This window comes from Schistocerca gregaria, chromosome 1 (assembly GCF_023897955.1).
Source record: "Schistocerca gregaria isolate iqSchGreg1 chromosome 1, iqSchGreg1.2, whole genome shotgun sequence".
Lineage (NCBI taxonomy): Eukaryota > Metazoa > Arthropoda > Insecta > Orthoptera > Acrididae > Schistocerca > Schistocerca gregaria.
This window is the reverse complement of record NC_064920.1, coordinates 104,903,328-104,918,607: the sequence shown is the minus strand read 5'-3', so window position 1 is coordinate 104,918,607 and position 15,280 is coordinate 104,903,328. Positions and strand designations below refer to the sequence as shown.

The 15,280-nt window shown below is 41.9% G+C and overlaps 1 protein-coding gene across 2 annotated transcripts in view; it reads left to right on the top strand.

Moving 5' to 3' along the window:
* The window catches only part of LOC126334511 (leucine-rich repeat-containing protein 15), a 143,407-nt gene extending 128,600 nt beyond the window's left edge, over nt 1–14,807 (top strand). For both annotated transcript variants that reach the window (XM_049996860.1, XM_049996868.1), the window contains exon 3: nt 12,325–14,807. In XM_049996860.1, coding sequence (XP_049852817.1) covers nt 12,325–14,271 — 1,947 coding nt within the window. In that variant the 3' untranslated portion in view covers nt 14,272–14,807. The remainder of the gene's footprint in view (nt 1–12,324) is intronic.
* Nucleotides 14,808–15,280: the final 473 nt, after the last annotated feature.

The following is a 15,280-nucleotide window of genomic DNA, read 5'->3' as shown; positions in this document are numbered from 1 at the left end:
CCTGTCTGAGCCAGCGAGGATTGTCCACAGACCAGTAATGCATGTTCCATAGATTCACTGCCCCTTTGTTTGTGAAACCCGTTTCATCGGTAAACAGGAAGAACTGCAATGCATTCTCTGTTAATGCCCATTGACAGAATTGCACTCGATGATTAAAGACTTCACCATGTAATTGCTGATGTAGCGACACATGAAACGGGTGAAAGCAGTGACGATGCAGTATGCGCATGACACTACTTTGACTCAGTCCACCGGCTCTCGCAATGTCCCGTGTACTCATGTGTGGGTTCATGGCGACAGCAGCTAACATGCCAACTGCACCCGCTTCTCCTGTGATGGGCCTGTTATGGACCCATTTGCGTGCTACGACCATACCTGTTGCATACAGTTGGCGGTAGATGTTTTGCAATGTGCGACACATTGGATGCTCTCTGTCTGGGTACCTTTCTACATACACCCTGCAGGCTTCAGTGCATTTCATCGACACTCGCCGTGGATGAGTATAATCTCTGCCTTTTCAGAGTTCGAATACACCTTGGTCACAGTTTATACAATACTACACTATCACAGACGTCTGGTAACACGGTGTACTACAGTTGGTCTGCATGCGGAGACGAATGCAGAATAACAATAGCAGCAAATGCTACATGCTGACACTGCGACAGCTAGACCAAATCTCAACAGTGCACTACAGCCACACTCGTAAACACGGTTGTCATCGTAAATAGGTCACTGCAGATGCTGCTCGCCAACCATGGCCTGTGTTTGTTACAAAACGCAACTGAACGTTGGAGATTTCGAGCATCAACTTTAGGTTACAATATCTCCGGATGTAATTAACATTTTACAATGCAACAAACGGCACTGATTACGTATTTGTTTATATGTTCAGATGTGCTAACAAAACTAATGTGTTTCCATTTAAAAAAATGTAGGTTTCTGTTAAAATACATACTTCTGTGAATTTTTGTATGGTTTGTGTTAAACAATTACACAATGCACCCTCTCCTCACGTTTGGTCTGTGGAATCAGTTCGTCAGTATTTGATGTGGTTTACGAAATATATCCAGCGGTAACGTTAGGTGACTCACCCTGTATACATGTAAGATACCTCATAAGTACCAAGCGAGGTGGCGCAGTGGTTAGCACACTGGACTCGCAGTTGGGAGGATGACGGTTCAATCCCGTCTCCGGCCATCCTGATTTAGGTGTTCCGTGATTTCCCTAAAGCGTTTCAGGCAAATGCCAGGATGGTTCCTTTGAAAGGGCACGGGCGATTTCCTTCCCAATCCTTCCCTAACCCGAGCTTGCGCTCTGTCTCTAATGACCTCGTTGTCGACGGGACATTAAACACTAACCACCACCACCACCACTACCTCATAAGTTAAGATGTAACATTTGATACAACAGTTTTAGTTTGGCATTATAAAAGCAGGAAGTGGACCTTTACATTTACGTACCTTAAAAATCATTTGTTGTAAAATGTGTTTTTTTTATGCTGAACCTCACACCAAAATGCCAAGTTAATAAAAGTCAGCACATCATAAAAGTTTTATTTAAACCTGAAATATTTAAAAATGTAAAGCATCCTGTGCAAAAGTCCATGTCCATATACATATTGCTCGCAGATGCTTGTTACATCACATGAAGATGGTTCACAATAGCACATCTGTTTACAAATGCTGGACATATTCTAAACAGTGCAAATCACCTTTGAATGGCATATAAGGTACAAGTATTATAGCGAAGATAACATTTGTATAATATGTTGCAGCCACTAGATGGCTCTTACATCCGAACGATGTAACAGATTGTAAATAAGTCACTTTTCATATTGGCCTTTAATAACAGTAAAGATTACAATACTGTACTTCCCTAACAACTAAAACATGTATTTAATTCTCACTATACATGCTTATTATTGCATGCATAATAGGAAAATTAAGACATTTATTACTTCATTGTTGTTGTGGCACTTTGTGCTACAGGTTGGATCCCCGAAAGTGTTTTCTTGTACAGTTGCATTTCTGCGTCATATTGTTGTACTTTGCACTGTATGTCAACATTGTTTACGTGCCTCTGAAGCGTTGGTATTTCATAATTTTTTGCCCCAGATTAGTTGGGAAGATTTTGGTGTGCGTAGTTCTCTCACGCTGGACCCCTGGCTATGTCAGGCTGATCCTTGTCTACCATGGATGAGCTTGCAGAGCGTCCTTTGTGGCACTCCAACATTTCCACTGCCACCCCTTGTGGTGAATCATGTTGGAAATGCTGTTGACCCTGGCTTCCAGTCGCACCTGATGTTCCGCCCAACTCGCAGCAGGCAAAGGATCGTTTGAATCGCACGAACTGCCACAAATTGTCTGTGGATACCACCGGCACTGAAACCTTCACTGTGAAGACTGTCCACCACCCCGTCACAGGGACCATTTATCCATGTCATCATTGTCTGACTACTCACCTGACAGCTTAGTAATTGATCTTTGTCCGCAGCTCGTGATCGTGCGGTAGCGTTCTCGCTACCCGCGCCCGGGTTCCCGGGAGCCAATTGATCTTTCTCGTAGTGAGGCAGCGACTGCCTCAGCTGTGCCTGACAACCACCCTACTGTACCTATGAGTGCACCTCTTCCTGCATTGTTCCACCACTGTGGCAAGTCTTCTGGGCACCCTGACCGACTTGGAAAGTCCTCTGGCCGTTGCTCAAGCTGCTCCTCTGCCCATGCAGGTCAAGGTGACAGTGGATCAAACTCCGATATCTCCCTCTTGGGGGATGCTGCACTGGATGGTCCTGTGGATCAGGAAATGGCTAATGCTCCCAACCCTCCTTTTCAAGAGACCCCGTCAAGCCCTCTGAAAAAAGATACCCCTGTTGTGGCATATAAAGTCACGATTTATACAAAACTGAACACTGGGCTCCATTGGCTCATCTTCGGCCAATTGTGTGCTGTTTACCAAAAATATCATGTGAAATACCTGCTCGAAAGTAGGGATGACTATCTTACCATTCTCAAATTTGTCAAATCAAGGGCAATGCCTTACTTTACCCATCAGACATTGGGAAATTGCCAAACCAAAATCATCACCAAGTAGTTGCCACCAGAGGTTACGGCAGAGGAGGTCAAGGAGGAACTGCTTCGGCTCCATTTCAAGGACCCTTTGGTCCACCAGTATAGCAAGAAAGATCCTGAGACCTGGGCATTGATCCCCTGCTCTACCCATGTTGTCTCCCTTTCCGAGAGGGAGGACATAGAGCAGATTTATCAAATCCAGTATCTTCTGTACACAAAGGTCCAGATTAAATCTTAAGAGAGCAGAAATGGGCCTGTCTTCTGTTGCAAATGCCAACATCCATGACATACTAGAAATTACTGCTCCCTGCCATTGCAGTGTGTTAAGTGGGCCAGCCCACATTTCATGAAGAACTGCATGCTCCCCGTCTTGTAGAAACCTACATGTGCCAGGTGTTTGGGTACGACCCATGTTCCCCACCACGTGGCATCCTGGATGGGGTGCCCTGTTTACCAGACGGCACTGAAGTCTTCACATCATCCTAAAAGGAAGTCAAGAACAAGTCAACCTCCCCCACTGCAACGGGACACCGCCAACTTTCCTGTTTTGTAGGGTCAGCTTGGTGTGCCTTCCTCAGCAGCTGCTGTGGTACCAGCCTCTCAGGCATCAGTCGTTTTGAGGCACTTGTGCCCCCTTCTGCCCAGGCTCCTACGACATCCTTTGCTGCTGCAGCCCAGTCTCCTTCTCATTGTCCATCTTCCATGACGGCTTCCACTGCTCACCGACTACAGGAGCCAGCTGCAGCCCCCTCCAGTCCACCTGTGGCTGTATCCCAGCCATCTGACCCTACCCCCACTCTGACTTCTACTACACCGGCCCCCCTCCAGGTCATCTCCTTCATGAAACCTTACATCCAGGCTGTTATTCGTGACACTCCACACAAAATCCATTAGTCGGTGGACGGTCTCTTGAACGTATTTGCCCTAGTGGAAGGTCTTAGTAAAATATTGTTGTAAAGGCGAATCAACCATGACAACCCCACCAGCCCCTTCAGATTCTTGACACTCGCATTGTTAATGCCAATGGCATTAAACGGATGAAGACGGAACTGAACGCCTTCCTCGATGACTTTTGTGTAGATATTTTACTGGTCACAGAAATACACCTCAAACCAGCAGACAATTTCTGCCACAGTGGAGGCACAGCTGTGTTCCTCAACAAAGCTCTCGTCCATAGCCAAGAGACTCTCCAGCCAATGGAACACATAGATGCCACAGCAGTTACTATCTCCATACGCCTTGGTGCCATTACCTTTTCAGCAGTTTAAGTGCGCCCAAAAAAGCCACTGCTTGAAATGGACCTTTGCACATTGTTGGGGTGGATCTCAATGCCAAGCACCCAGCTTGGCATTTTTGGGTCTCTAACCCCAAAGGCCGACTCATCCTTGACCTGGAGTACACTTTAGCACTGTCAGTGTATGGCCCCCATGAACCTACCCATATACCAGTCTATTTCAACCGCCAGCCAGATGTTCTGGATGTGGCCATATTCAAAAACATCACCACTCAGATTTTTCACTGTCAGTTCTCCATGAACTGGCCTCTGACTGTGACCCAGTACTTGTGCACCTCACCAATGCTGCTCTTTCATTTGATGTTCATTCCATTGTGACCCTCACCGATTGGGACAAGTTCGCCAGGATACTTAATAACACCACTTGGCATGACCTCGAGTTAACAACACCGGCCAATGTAGTCCATGCCGTGGATTACCTTACCGTCATAATACAGAAAGCAGTGAAGCTCTCCACCTTCACTGTCCCTTAGGCCTTAACCCCATTGAATGATTTGCCTCCCCTGCTACGGGAGCTGATGGTGCAAAACAACCACTACCACCGGCAGTGGAAGCAGTTCCATGATCCTTGGGACAAATGCCAAATGAGGCACCTCCAGTACGAATTCTGCCACCAGCTCACCGACTGGAGGTTCAGGAGGACAGGATGTCCACTTTTCTCCTGCACCATAAGTCTGGGTGGGCTATCATTTTCATTCTGTGATGTTTTATGCCAGCAAGTGCCCATCCTATTCGCACAGCAGCGGGCTTGTCGTATGATACCATCCAAATTGCGGGAATGCTGGCAGATGTGTTCAAGGCCTGAAACCACCCCCTTGTTCAGGACCTTTCTCCAGATGAACTACAAGATGAACACGATTTCATGACAGCTGTTGCCGCTTTTCATAACCATCCACCTCTGTCTGCTCCCCCACCTGATGTCCATTGCAGAAGTTCAGAAATGTGGCCAGTCAGCCACTGTTTTGGACGGAATTTTAAATGAACATCTTTGCCTCCTACCGTGCATGCCTCTTATCTTGTTCACTAAGATTTTAAATGATTGTCTCTCATATGACCTTTTCCCCCCTCAGTGGAAGCAAGTGGAGCTCATTGCAATCTCGAAGTGGTTCAAGGACCCTGCTGTTCCCACCAACAACAGGCCCATCAGACTCTTAAATACCATGACGAAGGTCCTTGAATCTGTGACCCTCCACTGACTTTCCCAACCTCTGGCTGTGACGATCCACTTCGGATTTACTTCGCACATCTCTGCCGAACTTCAGGTCCTTCGATTCACTGAATATGTCAGCAAAGGCTTCAACACCACCAAGTTGACAGCTGCCATTTTTCTGGACTTGCAGAATGCCTATGACAAGATCTGGCATGACAACCTAGTGCACAATATGCTGACGCAGAACCCTATACCGGGTATGTATGTCAAGATTGTGGATGACTTCCTCTGTGTAGGACTTTCCTAGTGGGTCAGCGGGGAATGCATTCCGGCATTTGCCCATTGTCAGCGGGCACTCCACAAGGATCGGTGCTGTCTCTAAACGGTTCAAATGGCTCTAACACTATGGGACTTAACATCTGAGGTCATCAGTCCCTATAACTTAAGAACTACTTAAACCTAATTAACCTAAGGACATCACACACATCCATGCCCGAGGCAGGATTCAACCCTGTGTCCTTAGCAGTCGCGCGGTTCCAGACTGAAGCGCCTGGAACCGCTCGGCCACATCGACCAGCAGTGCTGTCTCCCATTCTTTTTAATATCTATGTGAATAATATGCCCATCATCCCCGAGTGCCACATGGCACAATATGCTGATGACACAGCACTATATATCACTGGTCGTATCACTGACGCTGTCGTCACCCACTTCCTTGCGACAGGTGAACGCCATCACTTGGCACTGGACAAACAAAATAGCTCTTAATGCCACCAAAACTATGGCTTTATTTCATGAGACAGCAGCTTGTCCTCCGCCGCAATATTTCGATTGCAAGCGTGCAGGTGCCCTGGTCTCTGATGACCATCTATCTCAGGGTCTGGATGGACCACAAGCTGCTATTCCACTGTCATACAGAGTATGTCACCAACAAGGGGCAAAAGCTGACAAGGGCTTTGTACCCCCTCTTCTGTGGTAGGGAACTTAACCTGCATACCAAGCTTATCATCTACCGAGCATGAAAATGGACGGATGGATGGAGAGAGTTGTATGGGCACATGACGGCTAGATCTTCAGCGCCCAATCAGTAACAGATTGAGATGGGTATCAAGAAAAGACCCAGAATGATAAGATAAAACAGAACATAAAACACAGGTAACAAGCATGGAAAAATATGTGCCTACCCACACTGAAGTGTGGGATGAGCATGCCACCAGCAGTAAAACATGGACAATACAGGAAGACAGTGGTAAAGGTAGCTAAAACAATATAGGAGATGGAAGTAGCTGGCTGACCACAAGGAAGAAAGGGAGGCAGCCACTCTGCAATACACTCTACTGAGCAGTTATCCTGCCTGCTCTCATGTATGGCTCCACTGCATGGCCACAATTAGTGTCACCAGTATGCGGACATTGCAGCGCCTGCAGAACAAGGTTCTCAGGTGGAGCCTGCACGGCCCACCACTCACGAGCATTGTGACTCTCCATGAGTTAGCAGATATCGTCTCCCTCAAGGTGACCATATGCAACAATGAGCAGCGGCTCTATAAGAAAGTGGCTGCCCTGTGGGACACTGTCCATGGGCTGCGGCATGTTGGGACCACACTTCCACGCTGCTGGCATCGACATCCGGTTCCTCTAACCATCCTAGAGGAATTGGATTCTGACCACGGCTAACGATAGGCCTGGCACACCAACCACGGATGCATCCTTTGACAGGTCTAGCCCCCCACTCTACGTCCACTACTTTCCCACCCTATCTGCCCACATCAGACTAAGTTCTATGCCTGACTAAGGTAGTACTGTCACCACTGGAGGTTGCTATGAGACTCCCTAAGTCCCACCGCCACACCTCCAAAGTGTATTGCAGTGACCCAGCATCACTGCCCTGTGGTTAAATTTACTGCCTCACCAACACAATTAGGCCGTGAAAGACCAGTAATGCTGTATTTTACCGTATCACATAAAAAATATATATATATATATATATGTGGCACTTACCTGCTGCAAACATGACAGGGGCACAAGCACACTGCTGCAGGTAGGAGGGAGGTCCTGGAAACATTCCCCACATACACTGAAAAAGTAATCAATTACTTGTAAAAGCGGTCACAAAAATTTTGTATTTCTGGACATAGGTTCCATTTCAAAACATTATCTACTCACTTCTCTCTACAGGTCCTCGAAGTTTACGATAAGAATTTCTAAACACCTTATATATTCATAGACAATAATTACACTGATTACATTATGTTGGTTGCCTGAACATTACAAAAGATGGACCATGGTTCTTAGTAGGGAGTGTGATCCTCATTGATGGCAACATGTGCTGTACAACGTTACTGGCCACAAAACTGGTAAGGAGGTTGTAAGGTAAGGTTGTAGGGCATTCCATTCCTCCACCAGAGTGGATGGCAGATACTGAATGGTTGTTGGTGCATGTGTATGGTCTACAGCATGTCTTCCCAATGCATTCCACATGTGCTCAGTCCAGTTTAATTCATGGGAATGGGCAGGTCAGTCCATTCACAGAATAGTCTGTTGTTCCAGCAGCTCCTCAAACTGCACTGTTCCATGCAGTCCTGCACTGACATCCATAAAAATGAATTCAGGGACAAAAAGCACCTGAAAAGGCACACACCACTATCCAACTTAATGAGCAATTATCTCAGAAGAGCACCTGACTCCACTACTAGTTGGTCCAGTCCCATGCTTTGGACACCACTGCATATCTTTGAACATGGTACACTCACCTGTCAGTATTATTGTGGCGCTGTACTCCTTCCCCGTGTGTGTCCTTCCAGGTATGCCATCCACCCTAGTGTGATTTTTATAGATGACAATGTGTGACCGCATCAAACAGAGCAGGTGGAGCAGCACTTAAAATGAGAGAATATTTGGCAAATGACTTGGCATGCCTGTTCGTCTGACTTAAATCCCATGCATTGAGGAGACATATTGAAGCATGTCGACATGCACTAATGACTGCCACATGCACCAATGGACAGTCCTGCAGTAGTCAGCCACAATGGCGGAGGAATGGAATGCCCTACCACAAGAACTCCTTACCGACCTTGCAGCCAGCATGGGAGCAAGTTGCACAGCATGCATTGCTGTCAGGGAGGTTCACACACCTTATTAAGGTCCATGCCCCACCTTTTATAAAGTTCTGGGGACCATCATAACTTGTGGTGACCTCAGTGTAATTACTGTCTTTGAATAAAAGTGTCATTTCTGTTAATTTCATTGTATATTTCTTTCAGCTATCTTTCTATGCATGGCACACATTTCATCACTCTGTTGCCTGGCAGTGTCACGTGATGTGAAAGTTACTTTCATCCTGAAGTTTTGTGTACCAGTGTATTTACTTATGTCTGTAAATACTGAGTCCTATTTACAGTACTTTACTACTTGTTGTGCAGCTTTACAGTGAACACTGCTATTTACCACGTAGCTGATAGAACTTTTCAGTCCCTGAACCCAGCTGTTCACATATTTTGTGAAATGAATAGCTAATGGGACATGTTTTTAATTTTCTCCTCAACTCATAGGAACTCCCATTTTCTTGCTTTTTGTTAGACAGGAGTCTGTTGAATACTTTTCCTTCGGAGTATGTAAACTCCATTTTGAATCATAGACAAGGAGACAAAATTTACATGAAAATTATTTTTTGTATTGTATTATTATGTGAAGGCAGAGTCTAATAAAATTTATTTTACTAATTTAAGTGTAAGAGATAGTGTGCACATTGATTCTTGAATCATGATTTGAGGAATATAATCAGAATTACTCAAGGTACAAATCATTCTTGACTCTCATCAACCTCACTCGCACAGCAAGAAAAAAGTTACCAGTTACAAATAACATGTCCCTCTGCCATAAAACTGAAATATGGTATTTGATCCACCAAGTACTTTGGTAGCATATACACTCAAACTGGCAAAGTGACCAGGGAGTTCTTACTCTTGTTTTCACTATGATGTTTATCATTACTCGAATTAGTGGCAACAGAACTTGCATTTGCCTGCCAATGCAGGTTTTCATTTGTCTTGAAATCATATTCTTTATTGCACCTCACAATAAAAAATAATGTGTATGTTGTGGAGAAAACGATTCCCAGGGGTTGTGTTTTGTGAGATTACAGACCGTGTGTTTATACAAAGTCTTGTGAAAATAACGCTATTGAGAATGTATCTCATTATATCACCCCAAAAGAACCAATTTTACTTCTGAATTGTGTGGAACAAAACATCCCTCAATGAACTAGTCCCCTAAATGTGTAAATCCCACACAACTCTATTAATAATCCCATAAATGCTGAAGGTTTAGGCTCTACATCTCTACACTTATCCCTTATGATCATCAAGAATTGATGTTTCTACTCATGATAGTATGGTAACATGACTGAGTATGAAGCAAACATAGCCTGTGTTGTCTGACAGCTGTCACATTCAGATTTACCCTCAGCGCAAAGCTTGCACCAATAGTGAAGAAGTAGCTTTAATCCTCTTGGTCGGTGCCCACAAACTAATGGCGGACACTGTGATTTACGTGCGTGATTGTATCACACAATGAACTTTGCCTACTCATTTTAATACTATACTCACTTTTGTAACACTTCCCTCCAAAAGACACACAAACATACATGCAAATGCAGCAGCATTAACTAAAAATGAAATACAGTTTAAGTGAAAGAAAACTGCTTATAAATAATGGCAGGTCAACAATACCTACAATGAAAGCTAACAGTTCAATGAAAGTTGTTTTACTACCATAGGCAAAGTTAAACAAATTTATGGATTTAAATGGAAACAAATGAACATGCTTGTGTCTGTGTATGTGTGGATGGATATGTGTGTGTGTGCGAGTGTATACCTGTCCTTTTTTCCCCTTAAGGTAAGTCTTTCCGCTCCCGGGATTGGAATGACTCCTTACCATCTCCTTTAAAACCCACATCCTTTCGTCTTTCCCTCTCCTTCCCTCTTTGCTGAAGAAGCAACCGTTGGTTGCGAAAGCTTGAATTTTGTGTGTATGTTTGTGTTTGTTTGTGTATCTATCGACCTGCCAGCGCTTTTGTTTGGTAAGTCACATCAACTTTGTTTTTAGATATATAAACACAGGACAAATATACATATACATATGAAACAGAAAGAAAGGAAAGAAAGGAAGGAAAAAAATTATTTCCTGCAAATATTCTAATGTTTAGAGATTTGGATATGACAGACTTCAGCACCATACTACACAGTTCCACATGAAGCAGTAAAATTTCAGCATTCGATGTGATGGTCTATCAATAAATGATGGCACAAGTTTGGAATAATGCACAGCAGGCTATAGGGGAACAGAACACGCAAATAAATCTCTCATGCTGATTGTTAGTATGCAAAATTTGGTTTAATAAGATTGAATTATGTTGAATGTATCTTTCAGTCATTTAGTAACACACCCAAATTTATGGCAGTGAGCTATTATTCTGAGTGTTTTGTAATTACTGCAGAATCATTCACATGCAATACCAAACAGTGTTACTACTTTCAGTCAAAAATTATTAATGGTTCATTCCCTCCCAAAAATAATAGGCAGTATGATGTGGGATTTCTGATAACACAGGGCCCATAGCATTTCCTACATATACATATACATATCCATATTCTATATGGGTAAGCCACCTATGACTGTAGCACGACATCCTGAACTACTCTGAGATGGACAAACTTGCTATATGAGCAAAACACTGTGCTATATATTTTAATAAAGTGGACATTAAAATCATGAAGGAGGGTTGGACTAGTCTATAGCATGGTCTTATTGCTCTAGTAGTTTTTTTTATCATAACTTGGTATCAAAAATCTTGTGTGCCTGACATTACTTTTATATTATTTTTAAAAAATGTGTGCAGTTAGTATAATATGTGAGTCTAAAACTGCAGTTACTTCACCATCATTAAGGAGAAAGGTCAGATATGAATCAGAAATGGGCAAGGTGGCGAGATGGAAATAGAAAATATTGATCTATGGTAGACGAAATCAATGATCTAGTCAGTCACTGAGGTAGGCGGAAATACCATTAAGCAGGCTTTGCATTGGAGGCATCCCTATGACACATGATTTCTTCTGTGAGAAGACTTCATAGTGTGTTTTAATTGTAACAGCTACTTACTGGTGCTACACATTTAATTAGACCATGGCCTGTGCACTGAGAAGAAAATACTGCTAGAATTTTCTAATCCTCTGCTTCTGAAGTTTGGTAATAATGAAAAAGAGGGAAAGACTCAATTATTGACAGATTTTAATGACTAAATTATTGAAAGGTCTTAGATTTTAATCTGTATCAAAGCGGGTGATCCATACATCGTTTACTTAACAGTCAGCCAGGTATTGGTTGTCATTTATTGTTTCAGACCTTATACTAAAGGAAATCATTACATAAAACTTACTTTTTGCCAAAAACTGAAATTACACTTTGCCTTTATTGTATTCGAAAATGTCACAGAAGTATGAATAAACATTCACCAACCACAAACTGTGGCAAAACAAGAAATAAGTGTGTTGTAAGGCAAATACTGTCTTAAATTCCAATTTATGGATTATTTAAAGCTGAAAGTGAATAGTTGCATCTTGCTGTAAATGTGGACACCTGCATGCTTGGTGTAGATTTTCTTTATTCTCCGTAGCTGATGCTATTGTTTTTAATACAATTATTACATTAGCCAGTTCACATATCTATTATTTTTATTTCTTACATTAATAAAAAAGTTCATAAGTGAGGATGTAATTGATGTGTGCTTCATTCATTCCCATCTCATTGTTACAGGTTACGAATCTCCGCATCATTGACAGCTCATTCCGACGAGTGCATGAGAATGCATTCTCAAACCTACCAGGTCTGATGCACCTCAACTTAAGTGGAAGTGACCTGATACTCTTGCATCCTGACATGTTCGCCAACAACACACAGCTGGAAGTTCTTTCACTAAGATACAACCAGCTACATCTGATGGAAAGTGAAAAGTCTCCTTTTGCAAATTACTTTCTGAATATAGATTCCCTCAGAGAACTTGATCTCTATGGCTGTAGTCTCGGTAATCTTCTCCCTACTATGTTCACTCGCATGCCAAATCTTGATTACATTAATCTGGGATCCAATGGGATCAAAGTTTTGCATAAAGATATTTTAAAACCTATCTATTCGCTAAGTGAGCTTGATTTATCTGAAAATCTAATTGGAGAGCTGGACCCTGAAGTTTTCAGTGAGAGTGAACTGGTCACACTAAACATCAGAAAAAATCCTTTGAGCTCATTACGTAATATCTCAATACCAGACTTGGAAACTCTTGATTTATCTGAATGTAAGTTCAGTGAAATCACAGGAGACATGTTTTCTGGCTTCCCAGATTTAACGAAATTAAGTCTTGAAGGAAATGCCATAAATAGGATTGAAGAAAATGCATTTGCCCCTCTAACCCATCTTCAAATTTTGGATCTTTCACACAATTCTCTTGAGGGACCACTTCCAGAAAATTTATTTGTAAACAATGTAGAACTGCTTCATCTTGATTTATCAAACAATCCTTCAATGAAATTATTACCACCAGGTGGATTTGAAGGTGAATTTTCAACTCTAGAAACTTTGGATCTTTCTCACTGTGGACTAGAAAAATTAGGTGTGTTCAGTCTCAGAAATATGAATCGTCTCACAATTCTGAAATTGGCAGGCAACAATTTGAAGGTCCTACCACATGGTGCAATTGGAAGTAATGTGAAAATACTGGATTTGTCTGACAACCAGCTGTCATTCATAGAAAAATACAATTTCCCTGCTGACTCAAGGATTACAAAACTATATTTGAAAGGCAATCCTCTCCTTGCTGTTTCACCTTTTGCCTTCTCAAACCTCCATGCTCTCATGGATTTGGACTTAAGTTCCTGTGACCTGACAACATTCCCATCTCTGACGGATACCAGTGTATCAGTTTTCAAAAGCTTGCGCCATCTGTACCTTTCTGGAAATAGGATCACTTCCCTAAACAAAAGTGATCTTGAACATATGCCAGCACTGGAAATCATCGATGTCTCCAAGAACCCTCTAGATTGCCACGTGATGAAAAATCTTGTAAATTACTTGGCTCGAGCTGATATTAAGCCACTGCTGTCTGTTGAGCTAACAGATCCATCCGTGCAACTGTTTGATGATGACATCATAACCTTTGGTGGAAATACGCGACATGCCTGGGACTTCTTCCTCAAACAACTTTGTGGAGAAGAAGGTGCCACCATAAACTATGAAACAGTTGATGATGTTAAAGACAATTGGTCATTTAGTGATAATGATGAGAAAATTGATAGTTACATCGAAGATACATCAGCAGGAGAAATCCACATCAGTTCTAATCAGATTCCTGATGAACCAAGTACATGGACCATTGTTGTGGCAACTACGACTTCATTTGCTATCATCTTTATTATAATAATTCTGTTTGCTGTCATTGTTCTGTGTATTCGCCAAGAGAATGCTACGAAGAAGGCTGTCAGGAAAGTGAAAGCATACAAAACACCCATTTTACGGCACGGGTACTTGGGTGACTATAAGAAACTCCAGGAACAGCACAGTATTCCATCAACACCAATAATGAAAGACAGAAACATACAGCTACATAATGAACTGGTTGCTAGTAAGGAAGGCAGCACAGGAAAGAGCAAGATAGAACAGATGGTATACATGGGCAAAGGAGATAATGCTGTAATGCCAGAGGCTGTATAATTGCACTGTTAAGGATTCATAACAATTTTGGACAGCTAATATTTTAACAATTATTTGTGTAAGTGTTACTTCATCATTAGGGAGGAAAAACTAGGTTAGCAGCCTAGTGCCTATACTTTGGTGCAGTTTTGCCAAATTTGTGGGAGTTGATTTAAGAAAAAGTGGGATGATCATGTGAATAATTGTGTGGTGATTTTGTACAGACTATATTTAATGTAATTGTATAATATTTAAAGAGCTGTGCTGTGAAAGGCTGTAATAATGATGTGAAACGCTGTGTAGTTATGATTGGTCAGTCACAACTCTTCCCTTCATATGGAGTGCTGTGCATAAAATATACTTTTGACTGTAAAATGCTCTGAGCAAAGCAGAATGTGACGCTATTTTTCAATTTTTAGAAGAAAGTATGCTAACTTTATGATGAAATAGTTGAATGTGTGACAAAAGACATGAAGTAATTAATGTATAAGAATTGTAATTGCACATGCAGTATGTATTAAAGTTATTTTTGGAGAATAAATGTTTTATTTAGATCATTTAGTTTCTCCTCCTGCAGGCTATTACTTCTTTCAAAGCAAATCTGTCTGTTTCCAGGAAAGAGAAGGAAAAAATTTGAAAAGTGACTTCCAGTTAGCTTACCTTTAAAAGCATTTAGAATTATGTACAAAAAATATTTTGTTTACAAATTTTAAATTGATGAGAAGTATTAGTATTTGCATTTTTGTTATTTAAATATGAGTCATTCAGATTGCCACTAAGGTCATGCCATTTAACCAGTATACAAACAAAATTAAAATGTACAGTTCATCATAATGTATTAATATATCCAACTGAAGTTATTATATTATAACTATTACCTAACACAGCAGGCAGGTTTGTTACTTTGATACTACATCCAAATTTTTAATTGAATTAAGGAATACATATATCAACTCTAAGGGATAGCATTTTTTCTTATTTTTATTTATTTATTTATTTATTTATTTTCATTTATTTGTTTAGATTAAGT